We start from the raw sequence: 27,606 nt of genomic DNA, 5'->3' as shown, positions 1-27,606 counted from the left end.
ATGCATCCTCTAGGTCTAAATAAATCACTGAGTTTTATCCAGTTTAATATTTTTAAAATATTTTTGTGGTGCCCCTGCGGCTTCAGTGACGACAGAGGTACTGCACCTCAGCCAGAGGTGTGGTATCCCATTCTGGGTACGGAAGAGGTCATCCACCGGTATGCACACACAAACATGCAACACTTCCACTTAGCACCAGCCATCAGGGCATGGTTAGGGCCTGGTGTCACCAGGCTATGGAGGTATAGCCGTTCCCCAGTGCTGGCACCCCCCCTGGCCAGCTGGTGGGTGGGGCTTAGAGAGTGGGAGCAGCGTATGGGAAGTAGTGAGTCAAGAAACAGACAGACAGTGAAGAAGCAAAGGTCTGGAGCTGGTGCAGCTCGACCCGAGCGAGCAGGAGAAAGGGGTCCTAGGTCTCACGGGAAATGCGCCAGACACTCATGGGACCTATTCCACAGACAATGTATTGGAGTGGAGGGACTTGGCCGCATTCGGGGACTCGGTCCCTAGACTAAAGGAGAATAATATAGCTCCGTTAGTAACACCGAAGGCTGAGGGCATTGTAAGTGCCAAGGCTAACACTGTGTATGACTCCGTTGGAAGGTGACTATACAGGGCCGAGGGATAGAGCTTCAAGCCACCCTACCAGGTCTGCAGACACCGACTCAGGGTACTGTACACTATAGGTGCAGGACAGGCGGGCGAGGGTCAGCGCTGGAAGTCGACCAGGGAAGGAACACAGAAAGGTGCACCGGCCTTGACCTCCGAACTACCCGGGATCGCCTGGAGCCCATCAGAGCGAAGCTCAGCACTCCGAGGGTGAAATATAACTGGTCATGTGTTGGAATGAAAACCTGAGTGAGTAAAGAACTTTGATTGCATCCATGTGTTGCTCAGTCATTTGCCCGCGCCTCCAGCCCTTCATCCCGGCACCAGAGACTACCACTCCAATCATCCCTGGGGAACCCAGCTCTGCCTGTGGAGAGCTATACCAACTAAGCTGCGCCATCATCTTCCCCAGCGGGCACTTACCGCAGCGGTAGCTTATAACTGGCCACATACCACAGGTGGCATCACAAATAACTACTACTCCCCTGTAAATAACCCCTCATTTAAACTGACACCGCCGAGGTCACGGAACCGGGCCCTGTCGCCATGACATCCGCCCAGCAGAACAGAGCCGGCCCAGTAACGAGTACCTCCTGGCCCCGCTGCGGGCGTGTCATTTTTAATCCCTTATTTTCATTAACTCTTCATGTCTAATCATTAATATGCAAGAGAAAACAAAACCAGGAGCGCTCCTGTGAGAATCCGTCTATTAAGTGGATGGTGAGGTCACAAGGACCAAACTCGCCTGGAAGAGTTGTGCACCCCTGCACAACCCCGGTGGTAAGTGTGGGACTGCAGCGTGTAGGATGGTTGCACAGCCATAGAAGCCTGGCGGTGACTGCTAGATGCGTGTTCAGTCTTCAACACGTCAGTTTATGCCCCCAGTTATCAAGTGTAAGCATCCGAGAACCTGCTGCAGCTCCATCCGCTACCTCAGCACCTGTGCTGAGGAATAATGAATTAAATACGGAAAATGAATTTGTGGAGTTTGTCGGGCGCGGCAGGTATCAGGGAGCCAGTTGATAAATATAAAAATGGATTTATTAAGGCACAACGCGTTTCAGGGACTGCTGTCTCCTTCATCAGGTGTTAAAGTCTCGTCCACACAGGGACCCATTTATAATGACACAGTACATAGATAATTGAAATAATTAAAATAATTGGTTTCACCAATCGATCAATTAACTACACAACAACAGATGATTGAAAAACACATATACATACATATACACCTACATATGCATTACATACCGTATATCTATACAAACACTTGTTTAATTAATAAATAATTAAAATTTGGAATGTGATTGGTTGAAATATATGTATTTACGGTATGTCCTGGATTTGCGCTATGAATTTTAATTTACTTTGAAATGATCTATTGAGTTGCTGGGTTATTTTAATTGATTGATTGGTGAAACCAATTATTTTAATGATTTCAATTATCTATGTACGGTGTATAAATGGGTCCCTGTGTGGACATGACTTAAGCACCTGATGAAGAGGACAGCAGTCCGTGAAACGCGTTATGCCTTAATAAATCCCTTTTTATATTTTCCAAATGGCTCCCTGATACCTGCAGCGCCCGACAAACTCCGCAAATTCATTTTCCACATTTGATTGTCTAATCAGTAAAAGTCTCCCTCTCTATATTGTGTTTTTCACTTAATGACTGATATTAATATCAGTGACAGTGAAATGGCAATTAAACTAGCTAAAGCATTGCCTGTTGTTATTGAGAGCTGTAGTGGCTGGCTTTCCTCCTCCCAGACGCCTGTTTCGCCCTTTACATACATACCACCCAGCACCCCCTGAGGAAGTCACGAAACACGTGTCGGGGCTGGCAGCGGACGTCCCGACCACTTGGACCGTACAGACCCTTACCCTGAGGTAAACTCACACAGCGATTTTTCTGCTAAATTTAGCAGACACACATAACCCCCTCCCCCATGGTTGCCCACAGGTTACTCCTTCTGCTCCCCACCCATACATTCACCTTGTGGAGGGGACTATATATATGTATTTTTTACACAGTTCACTCCCCTTTTTCTACCTCTACCACTGACATACATTTTAAATATATTTATTGGCATTTTTTGCACAGCACTGTTGGCACTTGCTTCTTAATGTACGTTATTTGGTATTATGTAAAAAGTTCTGAGCACTGTCACTTTTGGATTTTGTCTTCTGCTGCAATAATCTGGGAATTTCCCTGTCTCTTACTTTTCTTGTAATGTTGTTGCATGAGTTTAATTTTTTTATTTAATAAAATATTTTAGATCTAATTTTTATTGGTCACGCTTTTTCTCTCTATGGGTTACACGCCTATACTCGGTGGAGGGATTATTAGATTTTGCATGGTATGTCAGTGACTCTCTGCGGAGTTCTTGATTATATAATATGTTATTGAGAGCTGTAGTGGCTGGCTTTCCTCCACCCAGACGCATCTTTCGCCCTTTACATTGCGACCCTGAAGAAACAGAGCGAAACGTGCTTTGGGGTGGAGGGACACCAACCACGACAGCTCTCAATAACAACAGGCATTGCTTTAGCCCATTTAATTGTACTTTCACTGTCCTTGTGCGCAATCACTTTTCCGTTATTGACTGCACACCCAGCCAGGACCCCCACTTTCATGTAACATGCCAGGGCGCAACAGATGACTACCTCGCCCATAGCTACTTTCCTGCACCACGTTAAAGATATAGGTACTTAGCTTATTGTTGAGATGATCCACAGCAGAAGGGATGATCCATTAGCAGAAGCTTATACAGTAGGTGTGGTAATCGCCATCGGAGTGTAATAGATATCAAGCCTGATTACCTAATCGCGTCACGCTCCAAGAGAAACCTAAACATCACCAGCTGCAAGGATGATGCCTACAGAGGACCCTGATGCTATATTTTCCTAGTACTGGGCTAGTCAGAACAGAGAAAATTAGGGTACGTTAGGGGTAGCCAGCATTAAGTGCTCAACTCTAATTACTGCACATACAACGTATATACACAGGAGCAGCAGCTAAATATCAGCCCGCTCAGTCTGAAGTGCCAGGGAAATGTCACACAAAAGCTTCCTTTGTGCATTTAGGCCAAAGTCATGGAATTTCAAGACTGTCAGTAATGTCACGGCTTCCAGCAGTCTGATAGCGGAGAGGAGCAAGCTGGAAGGACGTGGTCTGTGTTCTCTCAGCAATCATCTGTGAGCAGATCTCTGAATATTGATGTCATAGCCAGCAGGCTGTAGACTTGACTGCCCGGTCTGATGACTTGTAAAAGGTCGGTGACTTCCAATATGGAGCACAGCCCATGTTTGACAGATGTTTGGCACTGGCCTAATCTCTGATCTGTTCACTGATGAATGCCGGGAGGACACAAAATGTGCTATTCCAGATTCCTCCAAAAAGAAAAAATTCAGGCAACTTAAAAAAAAAAAGAAAAGAAAAACAAATTAATAAAATAATAAAATAAACTCTGTAAAAAAGCAAACAAAATCTAAGGGGTACTTTGCACGTTGCGACATCGCAACTGTGATATTGTCGGGGTCAAATTGAAAGTGACGCACATCCGGCGCCGGTAACGACGTCGCAACGTGTAAAGCCTAGAAGCACCGATAAACGATCGCAAAAGAGTCGTAAATCGGTGATCTGTGTAGTGTCGGTCATTTTCATAATGTTGCTACAGCGACAGGTACGATGTTGTTCCTCGTTCCTGCGGCAGCACACATCGCTGTGCATGAAGCCGCAGGAGCGAGGAACATCTCCTTACCTGCCTCCAGCGGCTATACGGAAGGAAGGAGGTGGGCGGGATATTTACGTCCCGCTCATCTCCGCCCCTCCGCTTCTACTGGCCGCCTGCCGTGTGACATCGCTGTGACGCCGCACGACTTGCCCCCTTAGGAAGGAGGCAGATCACCGGCCAGAGCGACGTCGCAGGGCAGGTAAGTGCGTGTGAAGCTGATAATGTTCGCTACGGCAGCTATCACAAGATATCGCATGTTCGACGGGGGCGGATGCTATCGCGCTCGGCATCGCTATCATCGGCTAGCGATGTTGCAGCATGCAAAGTACCCCTAACACTTTTTCATCAAACCATTCGCACCATCACAGACTTTTATGACACTAAAGCTGTTGAACACATCTGGTTTCATGGTTTCTGGTGTCATGAGACAGATCTGACACTGCCAACATTTTCAATGTTCTGCACCTGTGAAAACAGAATTAAAGAAATTCAAAGGTTTTTTCCACCTTATGGGGGGACTTTTTTAATGTAATTGAGACTAAACATTATTTATGCAGCTGAGTTTCGTTGAAGAATTTTGTACCATTTGACTTCTAAAGCCACTTGGCTGGTTGCAAAAAAAGACTAAAAAAAATGCATATAGTTCTTTATGGCTGGTTGCAAAAAAAGTAAAAAAAAATGTTTCTAATGGTGACGTCACATGTGTTTCACAGGTGTGCCACGGTTGACAGAAAGTCCTGTGGTGTCCGGCTATAGAAGGTGCAAACCACTCCCTGACCTTCTATCATTCCTGCTTGGTATATTTGGTATCCTATGTATGTGCTATGTTTTAAACCCAGAGAGAGGCTTCAATTCAGAGTAGGTATCCAGTATGTGAGATTGCCTTGATGTGGCTACTGGGCAGATATAAAAATGGCCATTTTTGTATGCTAAATATCTCCATTTTTTCTTAGATTTCCTTTATCAGTAATGCATGTATATATTATTACATTCATGAGTTGCATGCTTTAGCATTACAAAGTGCAACTGTCTTTTTTGTAGTTATATCTCATATTCAGTTATGCACCTGTTCACACTACATATTTGGGAGGGCCGTTAATATTTTTGTCTAGATTATAGGGTCAGGCATCCTGCTCGGTGCATAGGTGCAAAACCTATCTAGGCAGTAAGGGAAGCCAGGGCCCAGCGGTAGGCTTGGTCATGGGTCACTGTTGTGAATATGTTTTCCAGTTTGGGGCTCCCTCTTGTGGTCAATGCTGGCTGTGCAGTTGATGTGTGGAATGAAAGCGACACACCTGCAGAGGACTGGCAGTCAGGGTCAGATTGGGACTATATAACTGAGTAGTTTTCTCTTGTTACTTGCCGGTGGTCAATTGCTCTTGTGTGTTAAGGACATTCTGTAACCAGCCCTGCTCACTTCCAGAACTCCTCTCAGATAAGTGGTCTTTGTACCTCTGCTATTTGTTTTCCACTTTCTTGCTTTTTCTGCTTTGATACTAATGCTTGATTCCTATTTTGTCTGTGTGGACTTTTTGGTGGAATGGGATCATTCCCTGCTGGGAGTGTCTGTATACTTAGCTCCATGATTCTGCAAGGTATTGTGTTTGTCATGCTTGGTATTAATTCAGTCCCTCATCTGTATTAGTGTTTTTGGATCCCAGTAACATCTGAGTGCTGGTACAGTGGGTGAGAGGTTGTGTGACCTCAGGATTTTTCCATATCAGTAGTGCTGATATATATTAGGGTTTTTACGGCTGTAGACAGTTGCTCTTTCCTATCCTTTCCTATCAAGATAGTTTGGGCCTCACCTTTGCTGAATCTGTCTTTTCTGGCTTTGTATTGTATTTTTCTATATCACCGTAGCCTTTACATGTGTACATGTGGGGGGGCTATCTATCTTTGGGGACTACTCCGAGGCAGATTAGCTTTTTTATATTTCTATCTGTGAGATTATTTAGTTCTCCGGCTTTGTTGAGGCGTCCAGGTCATCGTAGGCACGCCCCATGGCTACTGTTAGTTGTGTCAGGATTAGGTCTGCAGTCCGTTAAGGTTCCAGCCACTCTGTTACCTTTTTGGGATTCCGCATTTTTTTGATCCTCCTCGGTCCCTGAATCATAACAGGTCACCATCTCCTCCTTTCCTAGACATAGTGTTTCTCTACCCTTTCGGCGTTCGCTTGATACATCCTTACACCTAGCATGACACCTATCTAGGGTGGTGAGGGAAGCCAGGGCCCAGTGGTAGGCTTGGTCAGGGGTTACCATCTCCTGCTTACCTAGACACAGAGTTTCCCTTCCCTTTCGCCATTCACTTGGTACTTCCACGGTACCTAGCGTGACAATGAACATTCCCTTCAAGAATACACATGTGAATAAGTGAAGACATTCAGTGTTTCACTTAATGAATATGCCTCTGTCGCTGTTATACTGTTACATATTACATAGCAGTCGGCCAAAGAATAGTTTATCTTCCATACATAGGAATGAACTCCTCGGCCGAGCGTGTTTGTGTTCTCTACTAATTTTAATATAGAATATTAGGCTATGTGCCCACGCTGCGGAAAATGCGCGGATTTTGCCGCGGATTTCTTGCGGAAAAGCCGCGTATTTTCCAAAAATCTGCAGCACAGCTACTCCCCAGCCATTTCTATGGCATTTGGGAAATGCTGTGCACACGCTGCGAATTTTTCCGCAGCGGAAATCGTGTGGATTTTCGTGCGGAAAAATCTGCAGCATGTCAATTATTGTTGCGGATTTCTCCGCAGGGTCCCATATACTTACCTGCCTTGATAGACACCCGAGTCACTTTCTCCGTCCGGTGTACAGCAGCGCGGTGGATCCAGCCAGGTACAGGAAGGAAGAGGTGGGCGGGGCCTGCACGAGCTCCGGTCATGTGACAGCCGGAGCTAGTTCAGGCCCGCCCACCTCCAGCACAGTGCACCAGACGCTGACAGTGACCCGGCCGCCGGAAAGCGAGGTGCTGCATGATGGAGGTAAGTATGAGCACCCCGATCACTGCAGCACTTGTTCTGCATTGAGGATGCAGTGCCGAAGCCATGGTACTGTATCCTCAACGCAGAATGCCCGCACCATATCCGCGGGACATTCCGCTGTATATCCGCAGCATTGAAACAGAGAAAGTTCTGTTGCGGATTTCTGGGAGCACCTGCGGAATGTCCTGCGGATATAACTGCAGGACACTGTCCCCGTGGGCACATAGCCTTAGAGTTCCAACATGCCGATTTTTTTTTTTTTTTCCTCCAACATCATCTGTTTGGGGAGAGTCTGGAGTATCTCATACACAGATATGATATTAGTGATTAAAATATTTGGCACCTAAACAATTGAATTGAAGATCAATGTAGATAACTGTAAGGTCATGTACTTGGGCAAAGGAAACAAAAGGGACAGTTATATACTAATTAATAAAACACTGCATAAAAGTTATTGAAAAAGACTTGTGTATTGGTGAACAGCAAACTCAATCTTACTGACCAGTTCTGGCTCGAGTGCGGAGTCTTGCGTCCTTCTCCTATGGCCGGTTCTCTACGTGACTGTCTGTCTCAGGTTACTGTAGTGACCCAGCAAACACCTCTGACACCATAATCGTAGAACCATTAAGGACAGCTCAGGCAGCCATGTGCTAAGGCCTAGGACACACATCGAGAAAAATGGTGGGAGTGGAATGCGATAAAAAAAATCGCATTCCACTCGGACCAATATTACTCTATGGGGCAGCTCCCATAAGCGATTATTTTCTCAGTGTCACAGATGTCATGATCTCCAGTACCAGCTATCCCTGGAGAAAAGGCCGCTTTACACGCTGCGATATCGTGACCGATATCGCTAGCGTGGGTACCCGCCCCCATCGGTTGTGCGACACGGGCAAATCGCTGCCCATGGCGCACAACATCGCACGGACCCGTCACACTACTTACCTGCCTAGCGACGTCGTTGTGACCGGCGAACCGCCTCCTAAGGGGGTGGTTCGTTCAGTGTCACAGCGCCGTCACAGCAGCGTCACTGAACCGCCACCCAATAGAAGTGGAGGGGCGGAGATGAGCGGGACGAACATCCCGCCCACCTCCTTCCTTCCGCATTGCGGGCGGGATGCAGGTAAGGAGAGGTTCCTCGTTACTGCGGTGTCACAAGGAGCGATGTGTGCTGCCGCAGGAACGACGAACTACATCGTTACTGCAGCAGCAACGATATTCGAGAATGGACCCCCATGTCACCGATGAGCGATTTTGCACGTTTTAGCGACGATGCAAAATCGCTCATAGGTGTCACACGCAACGGCATCGCTAAAGCGACCGGATGTGCGTCACAAATTCCGTGACCCCCAACGAGATCGCTTGAGCGATGTCGCAGCGTGTAAAGCGGCCTGTAGCCTTTTTGAAGATCAGTAGTACATCATAGCCACATATTGCTACATTAGACCACTGTCCTATCATGCAGGAGTACTTCTACCTTGCCTTATTGACATAATATATTTTATATGACTATACCATATGGAATGATTATCTTTAAAACCAGAATGTCTCCTACCAAACTGCAGAATATCTTGGATCTATTGTGTAATTCTCCCTTCTCTATATGCAAAATGCCTTAAAATCTCCCTGAACTCCATAAGTCCTAAGGCTATAATTGAATAACCAACAAATAAAAGATGAGCCCAAATACATTGTAACAATATACATTTTAATAATTGGAAATATTTTAATACAATTTTTATTAATGAATAATGCTCTGACTGTAAAATTTTTGTATGATTTGTGAGTAAAACAAGTATAAAAGAAAACTGCTACTTCCCCTTGTGACTTTTCTGATGTTTAAGAAGAATTGATTTCCGTGAAAAACATCTCTCACATTCTGGACATGAAAATGGCCTCTCTCCTGTATGACTTCTCTGATGTGTAGTAAGATGCGATTTCTGGAAAAAATATTTCCCACATTCGGAACATGGATATGGCTTCTCTCCCGTGTGACTTCTCTTATGTATAGAAAAATGGGCTTTTTGGCTAAAATATTTTCCACATTCTAAACATGAATAAAGCTTCCCGTCTTTGTGACTTTTCTCGTGCTTAATACGATCTGACTGTTGTGCAAAACATTTTCCGCATACTGTGCATGAATATGGTTTCTCCCCTGTATGAGTTCTTTGATGTATACGAAGATCGGATTTATGCATAAAGCATTTTGAACATTGAAAACATGAATATGGCTTTTCCCCTTTGTGACTTCTCTCATGTTTACCAAGATTTGATTGATCTGCAAAACGTTTCCCACATTCTGAACATGTGTATGGCTTTACCCCTGTGTGAATTCTCTGATGTCTAACAAGATTTGATTTGTGGTTAAAACATTTATCACATTCTGAACATGAATACGGCTTCTCTCCTGTGTGACTTCTTTGATGTGTAACGAGATGCGATTTCTGATAAAAACATTTCTGGCATTCTGAACATGAATATGGCTTCTCCCTTGCATGACTTCTCTCATGTCTAACAAGATCAGACATTTGGTGAAACCATTTCCCGCATTCTGAACATATAAATAACTTTTCTCTTTTTTGAAATCTTTGTTGATTCATACCGCCACGGTGAAGTTCATTTTCCTTAACAGTCTGTGCTAAATGAGAAGATAGGACCTGGTTAAATGGATCAGATGGTACATTTTTGTTGTGAAGGGCTGAGGCTATATCTGGAAAAATGCCATGTTCTTGATGTGTGTATTGTATGACATCAGAATCCTCTTCTTTAAAATCTAAAGAGATCAGATGTTTCTCCAAGCTCCTAGTTAAGTTATCTGTCCAAAATAAAAATGAATGTTACTATTTTTGAATAATATAACTTTGTACTCTATAGGTCTTTCTATACTTCATATTATATCTATCACTTTACAGTATATGGCAATGCCTTTTTACTTATCCAATTGATTCTGAGATTATGCTTTATTTCTGTGATAAATTTTCTTCTACGTGTTGTGTTTACTTTATTTAATCGAGATAAAAGCCATTACATCTTTTTATACCTTTGAGACTGTTAGTATGGTTTAAGACTCTAAATTTAATAGCAATTTTAAGCTTTTTCAAGAAAATTTTACAAAACGTATTTTCTTTAGGGACCAAATCAATTCTGAGGTGGCTTAAAAACGCCTATATATTAGGAACCCATTATAAATCAATGCATTTTAAAAAGAGGCACACCTCAAGTTATTCAAAACTTTACTTTGAAAATGACTGTACTTTTTGGATTATAAGATGCACTTTCCCTCCCAAAAATGTGGGAGGAAAATGAGGGGTGCGTCTTAAAATGTAGCCTAACGGGGGGAGGTGGTGATTGGTCACAGGAGATGCTGCGAGCCATGGGCACTGTGCTGCGGGCGGTGCCCTGTGCTGCAGGCTATGCTCTGGGGACCGTCATTCTGCAAATGTCGGCGGTGCAGGCTTCAAATAAGGGCAACCAGAGTCAGCGCGTGCACAGATGGAACGCTCGGCTCAAGATCCCATCTGCGCAGGCGCCGCCTCCAGCCCATTGATCTCCCTGCAGCGGACTTAAGGAAAATGGCGCCCGGAGGTGGCGTCTGTGCAGATGAGATCTCGGTTTTTCATTGAGCTGAGAGCTCCATCTACGCAGGTGACGACTCCGGCTGCAATTTCTTTGAAGCCCGCACCACCGACAGTTTCTGCATGCTCCTCCTGCCTCACAGCATCTGGGACATCCGCCACACCTCCAGCAGCATTACCCTACTCCAGCACCACCTCGCCTTCTGTGACCCCGCTCCACCACAGTTGCCGCCTCCCCCCTCCAGTAAGACATAACCATATTATAAGACAGACCCCATATTTTATTTTCCCTTTTATCCTTTAAATTTGGGATGCGTCTTATAATCCGGTGCATCTTCTAAAACAAAAAGTACAGTAGTTAATCTTTTAGGTGTTACACAGGAATTAAAAACAAAACTAGAGATGTAATTTATTTTTGTACATATTTATTAAAATAAATCCTACAAGGTGCTCCTTGATTTTCAAGATTTTAGGGCCTTGTCCTTTTAGATGTTTTTTTTTTCTATTACAGATTCACTATGTCCTTCAGGAGCCAAAGTCTAACAAACTCTCCCAAAAGACCAAATTTTGCAAACCGTACCACTCACGGTATTCAAACAGGTGCTTTTTTTTTCAACTTGTGCCTTGAAAATAAAAAAAATAATTTCTAATATTTGGTTTCAGCACTAAATAATTTACAAAAGTGCATAAATATTCAGTAATGTGCAAACATTTTACTGGTACCTGCTCTGTTTACTATTTCAGGTATATTAGAGCATTTGGGGTCCAGTTTCTTTCAAGTGGAAAATAACTCTAAAGGGGTTCTCCACTATTTGGACAACCCCTTCTCATTCCCAATGTTTGGCGATATTCAAATAAAAAAAGCTTATAATCACCTCCCCTTTCCGGCACGGTTCCAGTGGTGACAGCCCCATGTTCCCGGGGCTCACGTGAAGTTGTGACGTCTAGTGAGCACCAGACCCAATCACTGCCGGTTTCTCTCTCCCATTTTTGGACAAATGACTAAACAGAAAGTGAGTACTTGGGCTTGCCACTCACTTCCTGTTGATTAATCATTTGTCCGAAGGTGGGAGAGAAAAATCGACGGTGACTTGGTCTGGTGCTTGAAGACGTCACAACTTCACGTAGGCCCTAGGAACGTTGACAATAACACCACTGGAACTATGCCGGCACAGAAGGTGAGTATAACTTTTTTTTATTTTAATAGGGTCAAACATTGGGAATGAGAAGAGGTTGTCCAAGTAGTGGACAATCCCTTTAATATGATTTAGTTCCTAATTTTTCATTTGTCTTTGTTTTCCATGTATTGTATTTACTCTGACATCCTTATTTGGAAGCTTTGTTGCTGTTATTTGGTATATGTTGGAAAATATCTAAAAAATGTTTTTGCTGCATTTTTTATGCCTTTTTATTGCATTGTACAACTGCAGCAAAAATATTGTCTTATCCCATTTATTCACCCCTAGCTGTAGCACTCGACGTTGCCCGGGATAGTAACTGTCTCTCTGTTTCTCTCCCAGTCTCAGTCTGTTTCCTCTCTGTTTGTCTCTCTCTCTCTCTCTGTGTCTGTCTGTCTCTCGCTCTAACTCTTTGTCTGTTTCTATATCTCTTTCCCTGTCTAGCTCTTTCCCTGTGTCTGTCTCTTTCCCCGTGTCTGTCTCTTTCCCCGTGTCTGTCTCTTTCCCCGTGTCTGTCTCTTTCCCCGTGTCTGTCTCTTTCCCCGTGTCTGTCTCTTTCCCCGTGTCTGTCTCTTTCCCCGTGTCTGTCTCTTTCCCCGTGTCTGTCTCTTTCCCCGTGTCTGTCTCTTTCCCCGTGTCTGTCTCGTTCCCCGTGTCTGTCTCGTTCCCCGTGTCTGTCTCGTTCCCCGTGTCTGTCTCGTTCCCCGTGTCTGTCTCGTTCCCCGTGTCTGTCTCGTTCCCCGTGTCTGTCTCGTTCCCCGTGTCTGTCTCGTTCCCCGTGTCTGTCTCGTTCCCCGTGTCTGTCTCGTTCCCCGTGTCTGTCTCGTTCCCCGTGTCTGTCTCGTTCCCCGTGTCTGTCTCGTTCCCCGTGTCTGTCTCGTTCCCCGTGTCTGTCTCGTTCCCCGTGTCTGTCTCGTTCCCCGTGTCTGTCTCGTTCCCCGTGTCTGTCTCGTTCCCCGTGTCTGTCTCGTTCCCCGTGTCTGTCTCGTTCCCCGTGTCTGTCTCGTTCCCCGTGTCTGTCTCGTTCCCCGTGTCTGTCTCGTTCCCCGTGTCTGTCTCGTTCCCCGTGTCTGTCTCGTTCCCCGTGTCTGTCTCTTTCCCTGTGTCTGTCTCTTTCCCTTTTTCTTTCCCTGTCTGTCTCTTTCACTGGCTGCATTGTGACATGCCAACATTCCATTCAAGGGTGTGGCTGGGCATTCTTCTGAAGTTCTGACTGCATTGTGGCTCTCAGCTCCATTAACTTTAATGAAGACAGGTTTTTTTGGCAAATAACTAAATCGCGGGGTTAAAATTTCCCTGAAAACATAGTCTATGACGTTCCCTGAGTCAAATGGGGTGTCTGTGCAAAATTTTGTGATTGTACATGCGACGGTGCAAATACCTTTAGCGGACATACACACACACACACATACAGTACATACACTCAGCTTTATATATTAGACTATAATCCGGATAACACCACCAGCCTAGCGGTGATGGAGTGGTGAAGAGTCACAGTGTCCTGGCTACTAGCACACCTATTCTTTCGTGAACCATCTCCGGTCAGCTGTTTACTATAGCTCTAGCAAATACAAATTTATTTTTTTAACTTATTTTTCACTCTCATTATAAAATTAAAGGTTTAAACATTATTACCAATCACTATAACAAAATAATATAATTTATTAATCACTAAACCTGTAAGACAGATTACATTAAACATGTAACGCAATCAGTAACATCTGAATCTAACCTGTGGCCATGACTCACCCAAGCAGTTATCTGCAGGAATCTCCTCTTTACACTGCTCATCATCCCACACATCCATCTCCTCTATTTCTATTTTTATAATTGGACTATGGTTCAGATCTTCGTCCTGATTGGAAAGCTGTGAAAAAAATATTGTAAAGGACAAAACATTATTGGAGACTTACCATATTTTTCGTATTATAAGACACACTTTCCTCCCAAAAATTTGGAAGAAAAATTGGGCGTACGTCTTAGGGGCACTTTGCACGCTACGACATCGCAGGTGCGATGTCGGTGGGGTCAAATCCGGCGTTGCTGTCGACATCGTAGTGTGCAAAGCATTTTTGATACAATTAACGAGCGCAAAAGCGTCGTAATCGTATCATCGGTGTAGCGTCGGCCATTTCCATGAATTGGGAAAGACCGATGTTACGATGTTGTTCCTCGTTCCTGTGGCAGTATACATCGCTGTGTGAAGCCGCAAGAGCGAGCAACATCTATCTGAGTCTCGTCCGGCAATGCGGAAGGTAGGAGGTGGGCGGGATGTTTACGTCCCGCTCATCTCCGCTTTTATTGGCCGCCTGCCGTGTGATGTCGCTATGACGCCGCACGACCCGTCCCCTTAGGAAGGAGGCGGTTCGCCGGCCAGAGCGACGTCGCAGGGCAGGTGAGTGCATGTGAAGCTGCCATAGCGATAATGTTTGCTACGGCAGCTATCACCATGATATTGCAGCTGCGAGGGGGGCGGGGACTATCGCGCTCGGCATCGCAGCATTGGCTTGTGATGTCGTAGTGTGCAAAGTGCCCCTTAAAATCCGGTTGTAGCTTACCAGGGGCTGGGGGCATGCGGTTGAGTGGGGTCACAGGAGGCATTTTCCCCACTGAGTTGCAGTGGCAGGAGTAGGGTGAAACAGCAGCAATTACAAGGCCGGAGCGGGCGGTGCAGCGGGTGTACCAGCAAAACAGGAGCCATCCCAGTGAAGCAATAGGCATTGCGAGACAGGAACCATCCCCATTGACTGTATGTAAAAAAAATGTTGGCAATGCAGGGTTCAAAGAAGTGGTCCTCGGAGTCAGTGCATGCTCAGATTGAGCTCTCGGCTCAATGACGAGCCGAGATCTCATCTGTGCACGTGCTACCTCCGTCCCATTGATCTTCAAGCAGCGGACTTACAGAAAATGGCTCGTGTGCAGATGAGATCTCGGCTTGTCTTTGAGCTGGAGGCTCAATCTGTGACACGTCAACTCTGGGCATCATTTCTTTGAAGCTCGCACCGCCGACTTTTTTTTACATACAGTCAGTGGGGATGGCTCCTGCCTCACAATGCCTCCTGCTTCGCCAGGATGGCTACTGCATCGCCAGGACACCCACCACAGCATCGCCGTACTCCAACACCGCCACTTCCTCCTGTGACCCCGCTCCACCACTGCTGCCGCCCCCTCAACCAGTAAGATACAACCAAATTATAAGACAGAATCCATTTTCACCCCTAAATTTTTTTTCTCTCTCTCTCTAAATTTGTGGTGCATCTTCTAAAACAAAAAGTACAGAATTTATTTTTAACGCCAGAGTTCGAAGGTTTTAAGGATCTTGTCTTGCTCTATTTTTTGTTTAAATATGTTCTCTCAATCACAAATTGTGTCATAAGAATAAGAAAATGATCTCTTTGGTTTCTATCTTACCTTGTGTATCTTTTATGTATTATGAAGGCCTGTGCATGGCACTGTAGACAGATGTAATTGTGGGAATCTTGTTGGATGAAACAATGAAACAAGACCTTCATACATCATAGGAAAGATTAAATAATCTCCGTCTCTATCTACCTGATGATCTAGAGGAAGAAGAGGGTGGGGACATCTCTCCGGTGTTGTCCTCTTAGTGGATACAACCGTAGGAAGCACATACTGGGACTCATTTGATTCTCCGTCTCCATCTACCTGATGATCCAGAGGAAGAAGAGGATATGGACATCTCTCCAGTGTTCTCCTCTTAGTGGATGGAACTGTAGGAAGCTCATACAGGGAGTCAATTGATTCTCTATCTCCGTCTACCTGATGATCCAAAGGAAGAAAAGGACGGGGACATCTCTCCGGTGTTGTCCTCTCATAAGATACAACTGTAGGAAACTCATATAGGGAGTCAATTGATTCTCCGTCTCCATCTACCTGATGATCGAGAGGAAGCAGAGGATGGGTAGATCTCTCTGGTGTTGTCCTCTTAGTGGATAGAACTGTAGGAAGCACATACATGAAGTCAATTAATTCCTTACCCACAGATAATTATAGTCCGTGTGTATTTAGTCCTGTCTATTACCTGGTGATGTGTGGGGTGGATTCTCCTCCATCATGACGTCCTTGTACTGATCCTTGTGTTCTTCTAGATACTCCCACTCCTCCATGGAGAAATAGACGGTGACGTCCTGACACCTTATAGGAACCTGACACATACAATGATACCGTCATCCCCCGATCCCTTTTATAGCGTTACTGTATAGTGTCCCAGCATTCCCAGCAGTGTCACCTCTCCAGTCAGCAGCTCAATCATCTTGTAGATGAGTTCTAGGATCTTCTGGTCATTGATGTCCTCATCTATCTGGGGGTGCGGTGGAGATCCTGGGATTGCACTTAGGGTTCCTTCCCATCCTTCAGACACATTGACCTGACAGCGATCACTAGAGGTCTTCTTGACTATCGTGTAATCCTGTGTATGGAGAGACAGAGTAAAAAATCTCACTACAGACAGTTACAGGACCTTTCATCTCTCCAGTCAGATCCATCTGTTATTACTAGAGATGAGCAAATCTGTTGCAATTTGAATTTGTCGGCATTGCCAGATTTTGCCAGACCATTCGATTTACAGTGATTCAAAATTACTCCAAAGTCTTCGACTGCCTGAAAAAAGATGTGTGTGAAACTCTGCGGTCTCCTAGGACTAATGTCATTGTGACCTCAGCTTATCTGGCTATGGGTAATTGGATCGTATCTGTTCTTCGCTGGTGTGGTGTCACACAATATCTGTACAGTTTCTTCAGTCTTTCTTCTCTCTCTCTTGCTATCTCTAACCTAAGCTCTGATATCTTCTCTTTCCAGATTCACCATAAAATGGCTGCTGCATTTCCAGCTTCTTCTTTCGTACAGGTTATGATTGTCCCTCCTGATTAGGTAAGATATTTTATGACATGTGATAACTGTAAGTTATTATGGGGAAACCCTGACAGTCATACCTAAGGTTGTGAGCCCACTGTGGCTGATGCACTATTCTACAATGTGAACATTTCAGTCATTTTAACCTATTTATACAAAGCAAATATCACATTGCTCGAATTGAGTTCAGCTAATGCATCGAATCGCTCATTACTAGTTATTACCATACATAATTATGATGTGAGGGATTCTGATGATGCCACATTACCTCTCCAGTAAGCCAGAAGAGAATCTCTAGGGTCAGGTGTAATATCCTCTCTGCCATCTTGTCTCGGTATTTATCCATCCCTGATGGATCAATTAGGAAAATTATGTTATATAGACAATATCATATGAGCTATATGAAAAAGATGAACACATGTAAAATCATGCAAAATAACAGAGATCATAAGGGGAAACATCTAAATTAAGTAGTTCAGTTTTAAGAAAGGGTTCGGTACAAAACCTAAAACACATACCGTATATACTCGAGTATAAGCCGAGTTTTTCATCACATTTTTTTTATGATAAAAAAGTCCACCTCGGCTTATACTCGAGTGAGGGTCCCACTTCCGGATTATAAGACGCATTCCCCCCCCCCAAACCTGGGTTGAAAATGGCGGTGCATCTTATTAGCCAGATAAAGGTTACTGGGTCGGCGTGATGGAGCGTGGTCACAGGACGGAGCCAATACTGTGGCTCTGGGTTTTTGCGGCGGTGTTGAGACTCAGAAGGGTTGGCGATACTATGGCTTGGAGCTGTTGAACCGGTGTCGCGGCTCAGAAAAGTCAGCGATACTGTGGCTCGGGGATGTTGCGGTGGTGTCTCGGCTCAGAAGGGTCGATGATATTGTGGCTCAGGGCTGTTGTGGAGGTGCCGCGGCTTAGAAGAGTCAGCGATACTGTGGCTTGGGGATGTTGCAGTGTTGAAACTCAGAAGGGTTGGCGATACTATGGCTTGGAGCTGTTGAGGCGGTGTCGTGGCTCAGAAGAGTCAGCGATACTGTGGCTCGGGGATGTTACGGTGGTGTCTCGGTTCAGAAGGGTCGGTGATACTGTGGCTCAGGGCTGTTGTGGCGGTGTCACGGCTCAGATGGGTCAACGATACTAGGGGCTAAGGGATGTAGCCATTGAGCCTGCCAGTGGGCAGCGGACCCCATTGAACCTGCTGGTGGGCTGCAGGCCCCATTGAGCCAGCCAATAGACTTCAAGAAAATGGCCGTGGGAGCGGCGCGTGCGCAGATTTAGGCTATGTGCGCACTTACCGGATTTTGCCGCGGATTTTCCGCGGATTTGCTGCATGTTTCGCTGCAGAAAATGTTCATAACATCTCTGCAGTGAATCACCAGCAAATCCTATGGAGAAAAAAAATCCTGTGCGCACTAGGCAGAATTTGACAGCTGCATGTTTAGCTGCGGAAATCCCGCAGCAAAAACAAGTGCATGTCACTTCTTTTCCGCAGGTAGCTGCGGGTTTTCCCTAATCTAATGTAAAAATCACGCAGGGAACAGCTTGCGGAAAAACCGCACCAAATCTGCACCAATTCCGCACCAAATCCGCAACAAAACGCGACAATCCGCATGCGGATTTGGGTGCGGATTTGGGTACGGATTTTTTCCGCAGGTGATAAGATCTTTGAGAGCCTGCGGAATTTACGCAAGGAAATTTCATTTCCCAGTGCGCACATAGCCTTAGATCTCAGAAAGCCGAGATGTAATAGGCTATGTGCGCACTGGGAAATGAAATTTCCTTGCGTAAATTCCGCAGGCTCTCAAAGATCTTATCACCTGCGGAAAAAATCCGCACCCAAATCCGCACCCAAATCCGCATGCGGATTGTCGAGTTTTGTTGCGGATTTGGTGCGGAATTGGTGCGGATTTGGTGCGGTTTTTCCGCAAGCTGTTCCCTGCGTGATTTTTACATTAGTTTAGGGAAAACCCGCAGCTACCTGCGGAAAAGAAGTGACATGCACTTGTTTTTGCTGCGGGATTTTCGCAGCAAAACATGCAGCTGTCAAATTCCGCCCAGTGCGCACAGGATTTTTTTTCTCCATAGGATTTGCTGGTGATTCACTGCAGAGATGTTATGAACATTTTCTGCAGCGAAACATGCAGCAAATCCGCGGCAAAATCCGGTAAGTGTGCACATAGCCTTAAACACTTCTTTTTTGGAGATTTGGAGAGAACTACTTCTGATACCTTATTGTCTCAGGGAGGGCTTGTCTTATACATACATACGTGGTCTCTCTAATTTAATTAGACGCACACACAAAGGTTTATTTGTCACATGCTGAGTGTCGATGACACTAGGTGGTACCTGAAAGTTGGGGATCTGACTTGTGGATCCTCCCACAATCCTCAGAATGAAGGCGTCACAACGCTAATTCAGTACTTCGTTCCCCCTTCACTATTCAACCCTGTACAGCAGCGCGAGCGCCCCCACTATCCAACTCTGCAGGGATTTGATCACAATTACTTAAAAAAAAAAAAACCCCAGTAAAAACAGATGTGGTCTCTAGCATTAAATGATGGCTTAACCTTTAAAAAATAAATAAATTAATTAATAAATTTAATTATTTAATTTAGCATGATCTTAACAAGGCATTTTTCTTACGTCTTGTCAGAAAATAAAAACATGTTTTAAATATTACTTTATTACTGGAAACTTTTCAAAAGTTCAATATGGCTCCAGAAAAAGGAACCTCACTATATTATTATTATTATTATTATTATTATTATATATAATACTATATAAATACTATATAAATTAAAGGGTCTGTCCGACACTGGAACAAATTTATTTCTAGGCTTGTTTTTAAAATAATGATCAGACGCATACTCACCCTTCAGTGGATCTTGCACAGGCGGCTCCGGAGGTCTGTGCCGACTCCGGAAACAATGTCTGCTCTGTTCGGAAGTAACCAGGACCAGTCACAGGCTGCAGTGGTCAGGTGACTAGAGTAATCACATATTTGCGTTCGCTCACACTAGGGTACAGTGGATACGGAAAATATTCAGACCCCTTCAAATTTTTCCCTCTTTGTTTCATTGCAGCCATTTGGTAAATCCTCATTAATGTGCACTCTGCTCCCCATCCCCCATCTTGACAAATAAAAACAGAAATGTAGAAATTTTTGCAAATTTATTATACAAGAAAAACTGAAATATCACATGGTCATAAGTATTCAGCCCCTTTGCTCAGTATATCACATGGTCATAAGTATTCAGCCCCTTTGCTCAGACACTCATATGTAAGTCACATGCTGTCCATGTCCTTGTGATCCTCCTTGAGATGGTTCTGCTCCTTCATTGGAGTCCAGCTGTGTGTAATTAAACTGATAGGACGTGATTTGGAAAGGCGCACACCTGTCTATATAAGACCTCACAGCTCACACTGCATGTCAGACCGAATGAGAATCATGAGGTCAAAGGAACTGCCCAAGGAGCTCAGAGACAGAATTGTGGTAAGGCACAGATCTGGCCAAGGTTACAAAAGAATTTCTGCAGTACTCAAGGTTCCTAAGAGCACAGTGGCCTCCATAATCCTTAAATGGAAGAAGTTTGGGACCATCAGAACTCTTCCTAGACCTGGCTGTCCAGCCATCTGAGCAATCATGGGAGAAGAGCCTTGGTGAGAGAGGTCAAGAAGAACCCCAAGATCACTGTGGCTGAGCTCCAGAGATACAGTAAGTAGATGGGAGAAAGTTCCACAAAGTCACCTATCACTGCAGCCTCCACCAGTCAGGCCTTTATGGCAGAGTGGCCCGACGGAAGCCTCTCCTCAGTGTAAGACATATGAAAGCCGCATAGAGTTTGCAAAAAAACACATGAAGGAATCTCAGACTATGAGAAATAAGATTCTCTGGTCTGATGAGACAAAGATAGAACTGTCTGATGATAATTGTAAGCGGTATGTGTGGAGGAAACCAGGCACTGCTCATCACCTGCCCAATACAATCCCCACAGTGAAATATGATAGTGGTGTAGGGGGGGTTTAGGGTTAGGCCCACCCCTGCATGTATAGCCGGCACACTGCTGTCCTGTTTAATAAAATGTAAATACACTGTGTAATAGCGCCACCAGGTGGCAGTGTAACAGCACAGTTTGTCCTGGCACCTGGGTGGTCAGGGAGAGAGTAGCAGGAGGAGAATGGAATGGTATATATAGAACAGGATGTGAAAGGGGAGAGAGGAGAGTCTCTGTGAAGATCTACAAGTAATAACCCCACCATGACGATTCTGATCCTACGGGTCACCCCTGCAGCCGTGACATGCAAGATCTCTATTGATCAACAGCGTCCCCCAAGGAGAGGGGTTGATACTACGGTCGGGGGCCTGGCATCCATTTCATCTGGCTGCTAACACTCAACGAATTCTTCACTCACTGAAAGGTCAGTGTGCCCTCAGGAAGAAGGGTATGGCTGGATAGACTGGACACGGATGGGAGAGCCCTGTCTGTTGCGGTCCTTCTTATGTGTTAGCGTCCCCTGTGGGTGGGGTGAAGTGGTGTAGCGGACTTCTTGACCTGGTTCATGCCAGTGTGAAGTGCAGTGATGGAAGGAGAGGCCTAGAGGTGACAGAAAGTGCCCAGGTGCCAGAGATACAGACTGCTGCTAAATTATGTATGAGAGGAAAAGATGTAAGGAACCCCTATTGGAAGAATACCGGTGCCGACGAAGTGAATATAGTGTCGCCTGATACTGATACAGAGTCCTTCCGTGTGTGGTGCGGAAACGGGGAGGCGAGGGGTTATGACAGGCTGTGCTGTGACCTGTCATTCTCCCTGCACGTACGACTACAATCTCTGCTTGCCCCATGCCCTCCATCACAGTGGCAGCATGATGCTATGGGGGTGTTTTTCAGCTGCAGGAACAGGACGACTAGTTTCAATTGAAGGAAAGATGAATGCGGCCAAGTACAGAGATATCCTGGAAGAGAACCTCCTCCACAGTGCTCTGGACCTCAGACTTGGCCGAAGGTTCCCCTTCCAGCAAGACAATGACCCTAAGCACACAGCTAAAATAACAAAGGACTGGCTTCAGAACAACTCTGTGACCATTCCTGACCGGCCCAGCCAGAGCTCTGACCTAAACCCAATTGAGCATGTCTGGAGAAACCTGAAAATGGCGTCCATCAACGTTCACCATCCAACCTGACGGGACTGGAGAGGATCTGCAAGGAAGAATGGCCGAGGATCCCCAAATCCAGGATCCCAAGAAGACTCATGGCTGCACTAGCTCAAAAGGGAAGGTGCCTCTACTCAATACTGAGCAAAGGGGCTGAATACTTATGGCCATGTGAGATTTCAGTTTTTTTTGTTTACTACATCTGCAAAAGGTCTACATTTCTGTTTTTTTTCTGTCAAGATGGGGGATGGGGGGGCAGAGTGCACATTAATGAGAAAAAAATGAACTTTTTGAATGTACCAAATGGCTGCAATGAAACAAAGAGTGAAAAATTTAAGGGGGTCTGAATACTTTCGGTACCCACTGTTGAAAGGTGTTAATATTAAAAAAAATAATAATAATAAAAAAAATATGCGTAATTTTATTATGTGTGCATAATATTATGCACACATAATAAGAAATCTGTACATATTTTTTGCAGTAGTGGTAACAACCCATAAAGGGTGAGTAGCGTACATTTAAAACACGAAAACAATAGAATTGTTACATTTTTTTCTCAATGCCCCATCAAAAATAATTAGCGAAAGGTACGGTAAAATGCAAAAATATAACATATAAGGAAGCCGGACAAGCGAGGAGCGCTGGTGTGCCCGGCTGGGGAACAAGCCGGCCATACTAAGAATCTGGGTCTGTATTAATACATTGGTGTGTGCTATTCTTTGTGCTTAGATCCACTGTTACCATTTTGCCTCTCTATCGGTTTTCTTTTTTTTTTTTTCAGTATTTATATATATTTTGGCTTCCACATTTAGTGGAGGTCTGGACTCTCATTTATAGCATAACTCTCCTTTATGGTCATACTGTTTTCATGGTTAATAGCTTATTTTTCAAGGCATTTCCCTCTACTGCAGTAATAAATTGCCCGCAGTCCTACATATTGCTGCTTCATAACTTGCTCTCTATTGTGTTTTGTCTTTGCAGGTTGTTTTTACCCTTTTTTGTTTGTTTGTTTGTTTGTTGTTTTTAAAGTAATTCGTATTGGTTAGCACTGCAGTCTTGTGGTGGCTCAGTGGTTAGCACTGCAGCCTTGTGGTGGCTCAGTGGTTAGCACTGCAGTCTTGTGGTGGCTCAGTGGTTAGCACTGCAGTCTTGTGGTTGCCTAGTGGACAGCAGTGCAGTCTTCTGGTGGCTCAGTGGTCAGCACTGCATTCTTGTGGTGGCTCAGTGGTCAGCACTGCAGTCTTGTGGTGGCTCAGTGGTCAGCATTGCAGTTTTGTGGTGGCTCAGTGGTTAGCACTGCAGTCTTGCAACGCTGGGGTCCTGGGTTCAAATCCCACCAAGGACATCATCTGCAAGGAGTTTGTATGTTCTCGTCTTTGTGTAGGTTTCCTCCCACATTCCAAAAACACACTGATAGGGACTCTAGATTGTGAGCCCCAATGGGGACAGTGTTCCTGATGTATGTAAAGCGCTGTGGAATTAATAGCGCTATATAAATGAATAAATATTATTATATTATTATTATTACTTTTCCTATTTTTCCTTTATATCGGGGCGGTTCTGAATATTTTTTCTAGCTGGTAGTTCTTGTGCTGTTTAAAAATAAATATTTGTTGGGGGTCATTTTTTTCGAGATTTCCTTCTGAGATCGGTAATACTAAAGTATCTCACGTCCAGCAAAAAAAGGAAAAAAAATACACACAAGCGCATAGTTACAATGACAGAAAAATAAAAGCATCTCTGGGTGTGAGAATGTCGCAAGGGAAAAACAACAACAAAAAAGAATATAACATCTGTGTTAATAAAGCCTAAAATAAGCCGTCACTGAAGGGGTTAACAGTCCCTGTGTCCGGTAACGATGACTCTCCACATACCTGCAGCGCCTGCAGAACCCAGCACTAGATATGCGGCTGCTCTGTGCTGACAGGACCTGCGCTGAGGTCACAGTCATGTGATCAGTCACATGTGGGGGAGGAGTCGGGGGTCACATGGCCAGGTGCCTCAGGGTATATAAGCGGTGATCCGCGCTGGACGAGCTGAAGTCGGTTTGGCTTCACGTGATATTTTTCATGGAGCAGAGTCGTGTTTGTGTAATGTGCGAGTGTTCAGCTGCGTCTGTGTCCCGAGAGAGCAACGACGGACATTCTAGAACAACATTTTGACACAAGTTTTGTACTGCAACTGACCCTGCCAGTTCCTGTACAGACTAGAGATCCCAACCATGCAGTCCCTAGTAAAGTCCCATCACCTACTCCCTGGGGCCCCAGCCCTACTTGCGGAGGGCCCAACATCCAGGCTGCCACCAACATCAGCCCCAGCAGTGAGAAACTGTGCAGCGGCGGTTCTATCACCATAACCGCAACCCGCAAGTGGCGTCATGATACACATTTTATAAATATTACCCTGTACGCTCTTCAAGCGACCCCCAGGGTCACGGAACTGGGCAACAGCCACCCAGTGAACTGTCCCCATAAATATACGGCCCGGGACCGAGTATCCCATAGCCCTGGGGTGTGCCTCGGGTCCGGGCCTGCTGGAGTAGTGGCTTGAGGGTCTCCGGACCCGGGGGTCTCGCGGGCACGCAGAATAAATGGGGGGACGTAGATGTATGGGCTAGGCCGTATTAGGTTCGTGACGCCACCCATGGTGTGTGGTGAAGTGGAACACCACCGCTGCTGCTGCAGGGCACCCGGGGGAGATGTTGTGCAGCCAGTTGTTAACCCCTCCGTGGGTAGGGATGGTGGCCCAGGACCCGGTGCAGGGGATAGCGACCACAGGGAGTGTTGGTGTACTCACTGTTAATAAACCACACAAGTCTCTGGTAAACCAAGGTGATGGTGGCCGGTGCCAAGGCTGGTTGCATTCAGGTCCCCCACCCGGCTGGTGGGCTCTATCCTTTTCCTCTGCACTGTTTTTGTAAGGTGGACTTTCCTAGTGTGAAACTCAGGAGTCTGCTCCCGGCTGGATGTGGCCTAAGGAGCCGTGCCCATAAAGGCTGGCCTGTGGGATCTATGGGCCCTGGCGGTGACCTCTTATCCCTGTCGGGGGGCTGTTGTCTTCTCTGAGGGACTTTGGGTGGGACAGGACCTCTAGTCCTGGCCTCAATCGGTGAATTAACCAGTCCGTTTGGTGCCGGTTCTGGCTTCAGGGTCCGAATATCCCCTTTTGTGCTATGGTTTCCGGGTCGATTCCCCGTGTCTGTACCGGCGGGCTACAACCCTGTCCTGGTCCATCTCGGTTCTGCCAAGCCGTCTTCCCGTCTCCTGCTGACGGAGACCACCGTCTGCCTCCTAGCCAATGGCACCAGGGCTCCTACTCTGGTACCGTTCAACTTGAACTTTCCTGCTGGAGCTACACTTAGCTCCAGCCCACACTCCTCTCCAAACTGAACCACAAATACTTTCTGACTTAGACTGCCTGGTTTTCCGCCCCGGGCTGTCTAGACCCCTGGGTGGGCGTGTCCCAACCGCCTGGTCACGCCCACTGGTGTGTCTATCTGTTCCCAAGGGGGGGTGACTAGGGTTTCTGGTTGGCTGTGTGTTTCCTAGTGGGGGAAGGTGTTATGCGGAGGCCTAACTGTGACCACCTGGTTTTACCAGGGCATCACAGGGGCGGTACATATACATAAACAGCCATGCTGGAAGTGTTGGCACCCTTGAAATTGTTCCAGAAAATGAAGTATTTATCCCAGAAAATTATTGGAACTACAAGTTTACTTCCATTGTGTATATTGCAACAACACAAAAAAATAAAAAAAAAAACAAAGAAAAAAAATGGCTTATTGGATTTAATTTCACACGAAACCCCCAAAATTTAACAGACAAAATTGTTGACACCCTCTACTTAATATTTGGTTGCGCACTTTACCCTTTGGAATAAATAACTGCATCAATCGCTCCCTATACCCATCCACAAGCTTCTTCCTCCTCTCACCTGGAATTTTGGACTCTTCTTTATAAACGTCTCCAGGTCTCTCATATCTGAAGGCGTCTTCTTTTCTCCCAACAACAATTTTAAGATCTCTCCACAGGTATCAATGCGATTTACATCCGGACTCATTTCTGCCACTTCAGAACTCTCCAGCACTTTGTTTACATCCATTTTTGGAGGATTCTTGAAGTGTTTGGGGTCATTGTCCTACTGGAAGACAGACACTACTTTGCCACCCAAAATCCTATGGTAATCTTCAAATTTAATGATGTCTTGCACACAGTCATGACCCCAGTGCCACAGGCAGTAAAATAACCTCAAAACATTTCTGAGCCTCCCCCATTTTTGACTGTAGGTGATGTGTTCTTTCTTTTTAGGCTTCATTCTGTTTTCAGTAAACAGTAGAATGATGCGCTTTACCAAAAAGCTCTATCTTGGTGATATCTGTCCAGAAGACGCTTTCCCAGAAGGATTTTGGTTACTCACGTACATTTTGGCAAACTGAAATCTAGCTTTTTTTTCTGTCTCTGTGTCAGCAGTGGGGTCCTCCTAGGTCTGCTCTGTAGCGTTTTCCTGTCTTTGTGTCAGCAGTGAGGTCCTCCTGTGTCTCCTGCATAGCATTTCATTTGATTCACATGTGGATGGATAGTTCTTGCTGACACTGATGCTCCCTGAGCTGCAGGACAGCTTGAGTTTCTTTGGAACCTGATTGGGACGGCTTATCCACCATCCGGACTATTCTGCATTGTAACCTTTCATCAGTTTTTCTCTGCCGTCCACATCCAGGGAGATTAGATACAGTGCCATGGGTTCTACATTTTTATTTTTTTTTTACTCTTTTCATTGCTTTTTGATTTCTTGTACAACACAAACAACAAGCAATATAACAAAGACATCTTCTGCAATACAGCTTATTCAAAACATTCCCAACCCCTCTGCGGGCAACCAAGAGTTCATAAAGTTCTCTATTATGGAATTGGTATATGTCCATTGAGAACTTCATGTAAATACTATGAAATTTATTCAAATTGGGATTTAAGTCTGTCCTTAATAATATCAGACAAAGTAGGGATAAATAAAGACCACGTTTAAAAAAATCTCTTAGTCAGTTTCTCCTTATTTGAAGGTGCATCCAACCAATCCATTTTGAGTTGAAACATTATTTTTGATTGGATGAATGATAGTGAGGGTGTATCTGGCTTTAGCAAAAGGTGTATAATGCTTTTACTGGTGGTCGAGGCGCGTATGATGAGAGATTTTGATTTTATTGTGTCACTTCTAAACTCTGAAATAATAATCTGTATTTCTATGACGCCAACATATTCCGCAGCGCTTCACAATTCAGGAGGTTCAATCTTATACAAACAATCAGAGGTACCAGTTACAGAAGAAACAATAATTAATTCAAAAATAGACAACCCTGCTCATAAGAGCTTACAATCTACAATGGGGTGAGGTGGAGGTGACATAAGGTTCAACGGCTTATTGACAATGACGGTCCAGCGGTCTCGAAGAAATGGAGGATAGATAGAGTCTGCATGAGCCAGTCAC

General features: G+C 45.2%; 1 protein-coding gene across 1 annotated transcript; it reads right to left on the bottom strand.

The window, feature by feature from the left end:
* Nucleotides 1-9,097: 9,097 nt before the first annotated feature.
* On the bottom strand, nucleotides 9,098-24,040 carry LOC142310668 (uncharacterized). Its single transcript, XM_075348251.1, has 7 exons — nucleotides 24,000-24,040; nucleotides 17,232-17,311; nucleotides 16,341-16,520; nucleotides 16,134-16,257; nucleotides 15,644-16,050; nucleotides 13,841-13,958; nucleotides 9,098-10,153 (listed from the first exon to the last, which is right to left on the bottom strand). Exons 2-7 carry the CDS (start codon nucleotides 17,307-17,309, stop codon nucleotides 9,150-9,152), a joined length of 1,911 nt encoding a protein of 636 aa, XP_075204366.1. The 5' UTR covers nucleotides 17,310-17,311; nucleotides 24,000-24,040; the 3' UTR covers nucleotides 9,098-9,149.
* Nucleotides 24,041-27,606: the final 3,566 nt, after the last annotated feature.

This window comes from Anomaloglossus baeobatrachus, chromosome 5 (genome assembly GCF_048569485.1).
Source record: "Anomaloglossus baeobatrachus isolate aAnoBae1 chromosome 5, aAnoBae1.hap1, whole genome shotgun sequence".
In the NCBI taxonomy this organism is placed as follows: Eukaryota; Metazoa; Chordata; class Amphibia; order Anura; family Aromobatidae; genus Anomaloglossus; species Anomaloglossus baeobatrachus.
The sequence above is the reverse complement of the archived record's forward strand: the minus strand, read 5'-3'. Positions and strand labels throughout refer to the sequence as shown.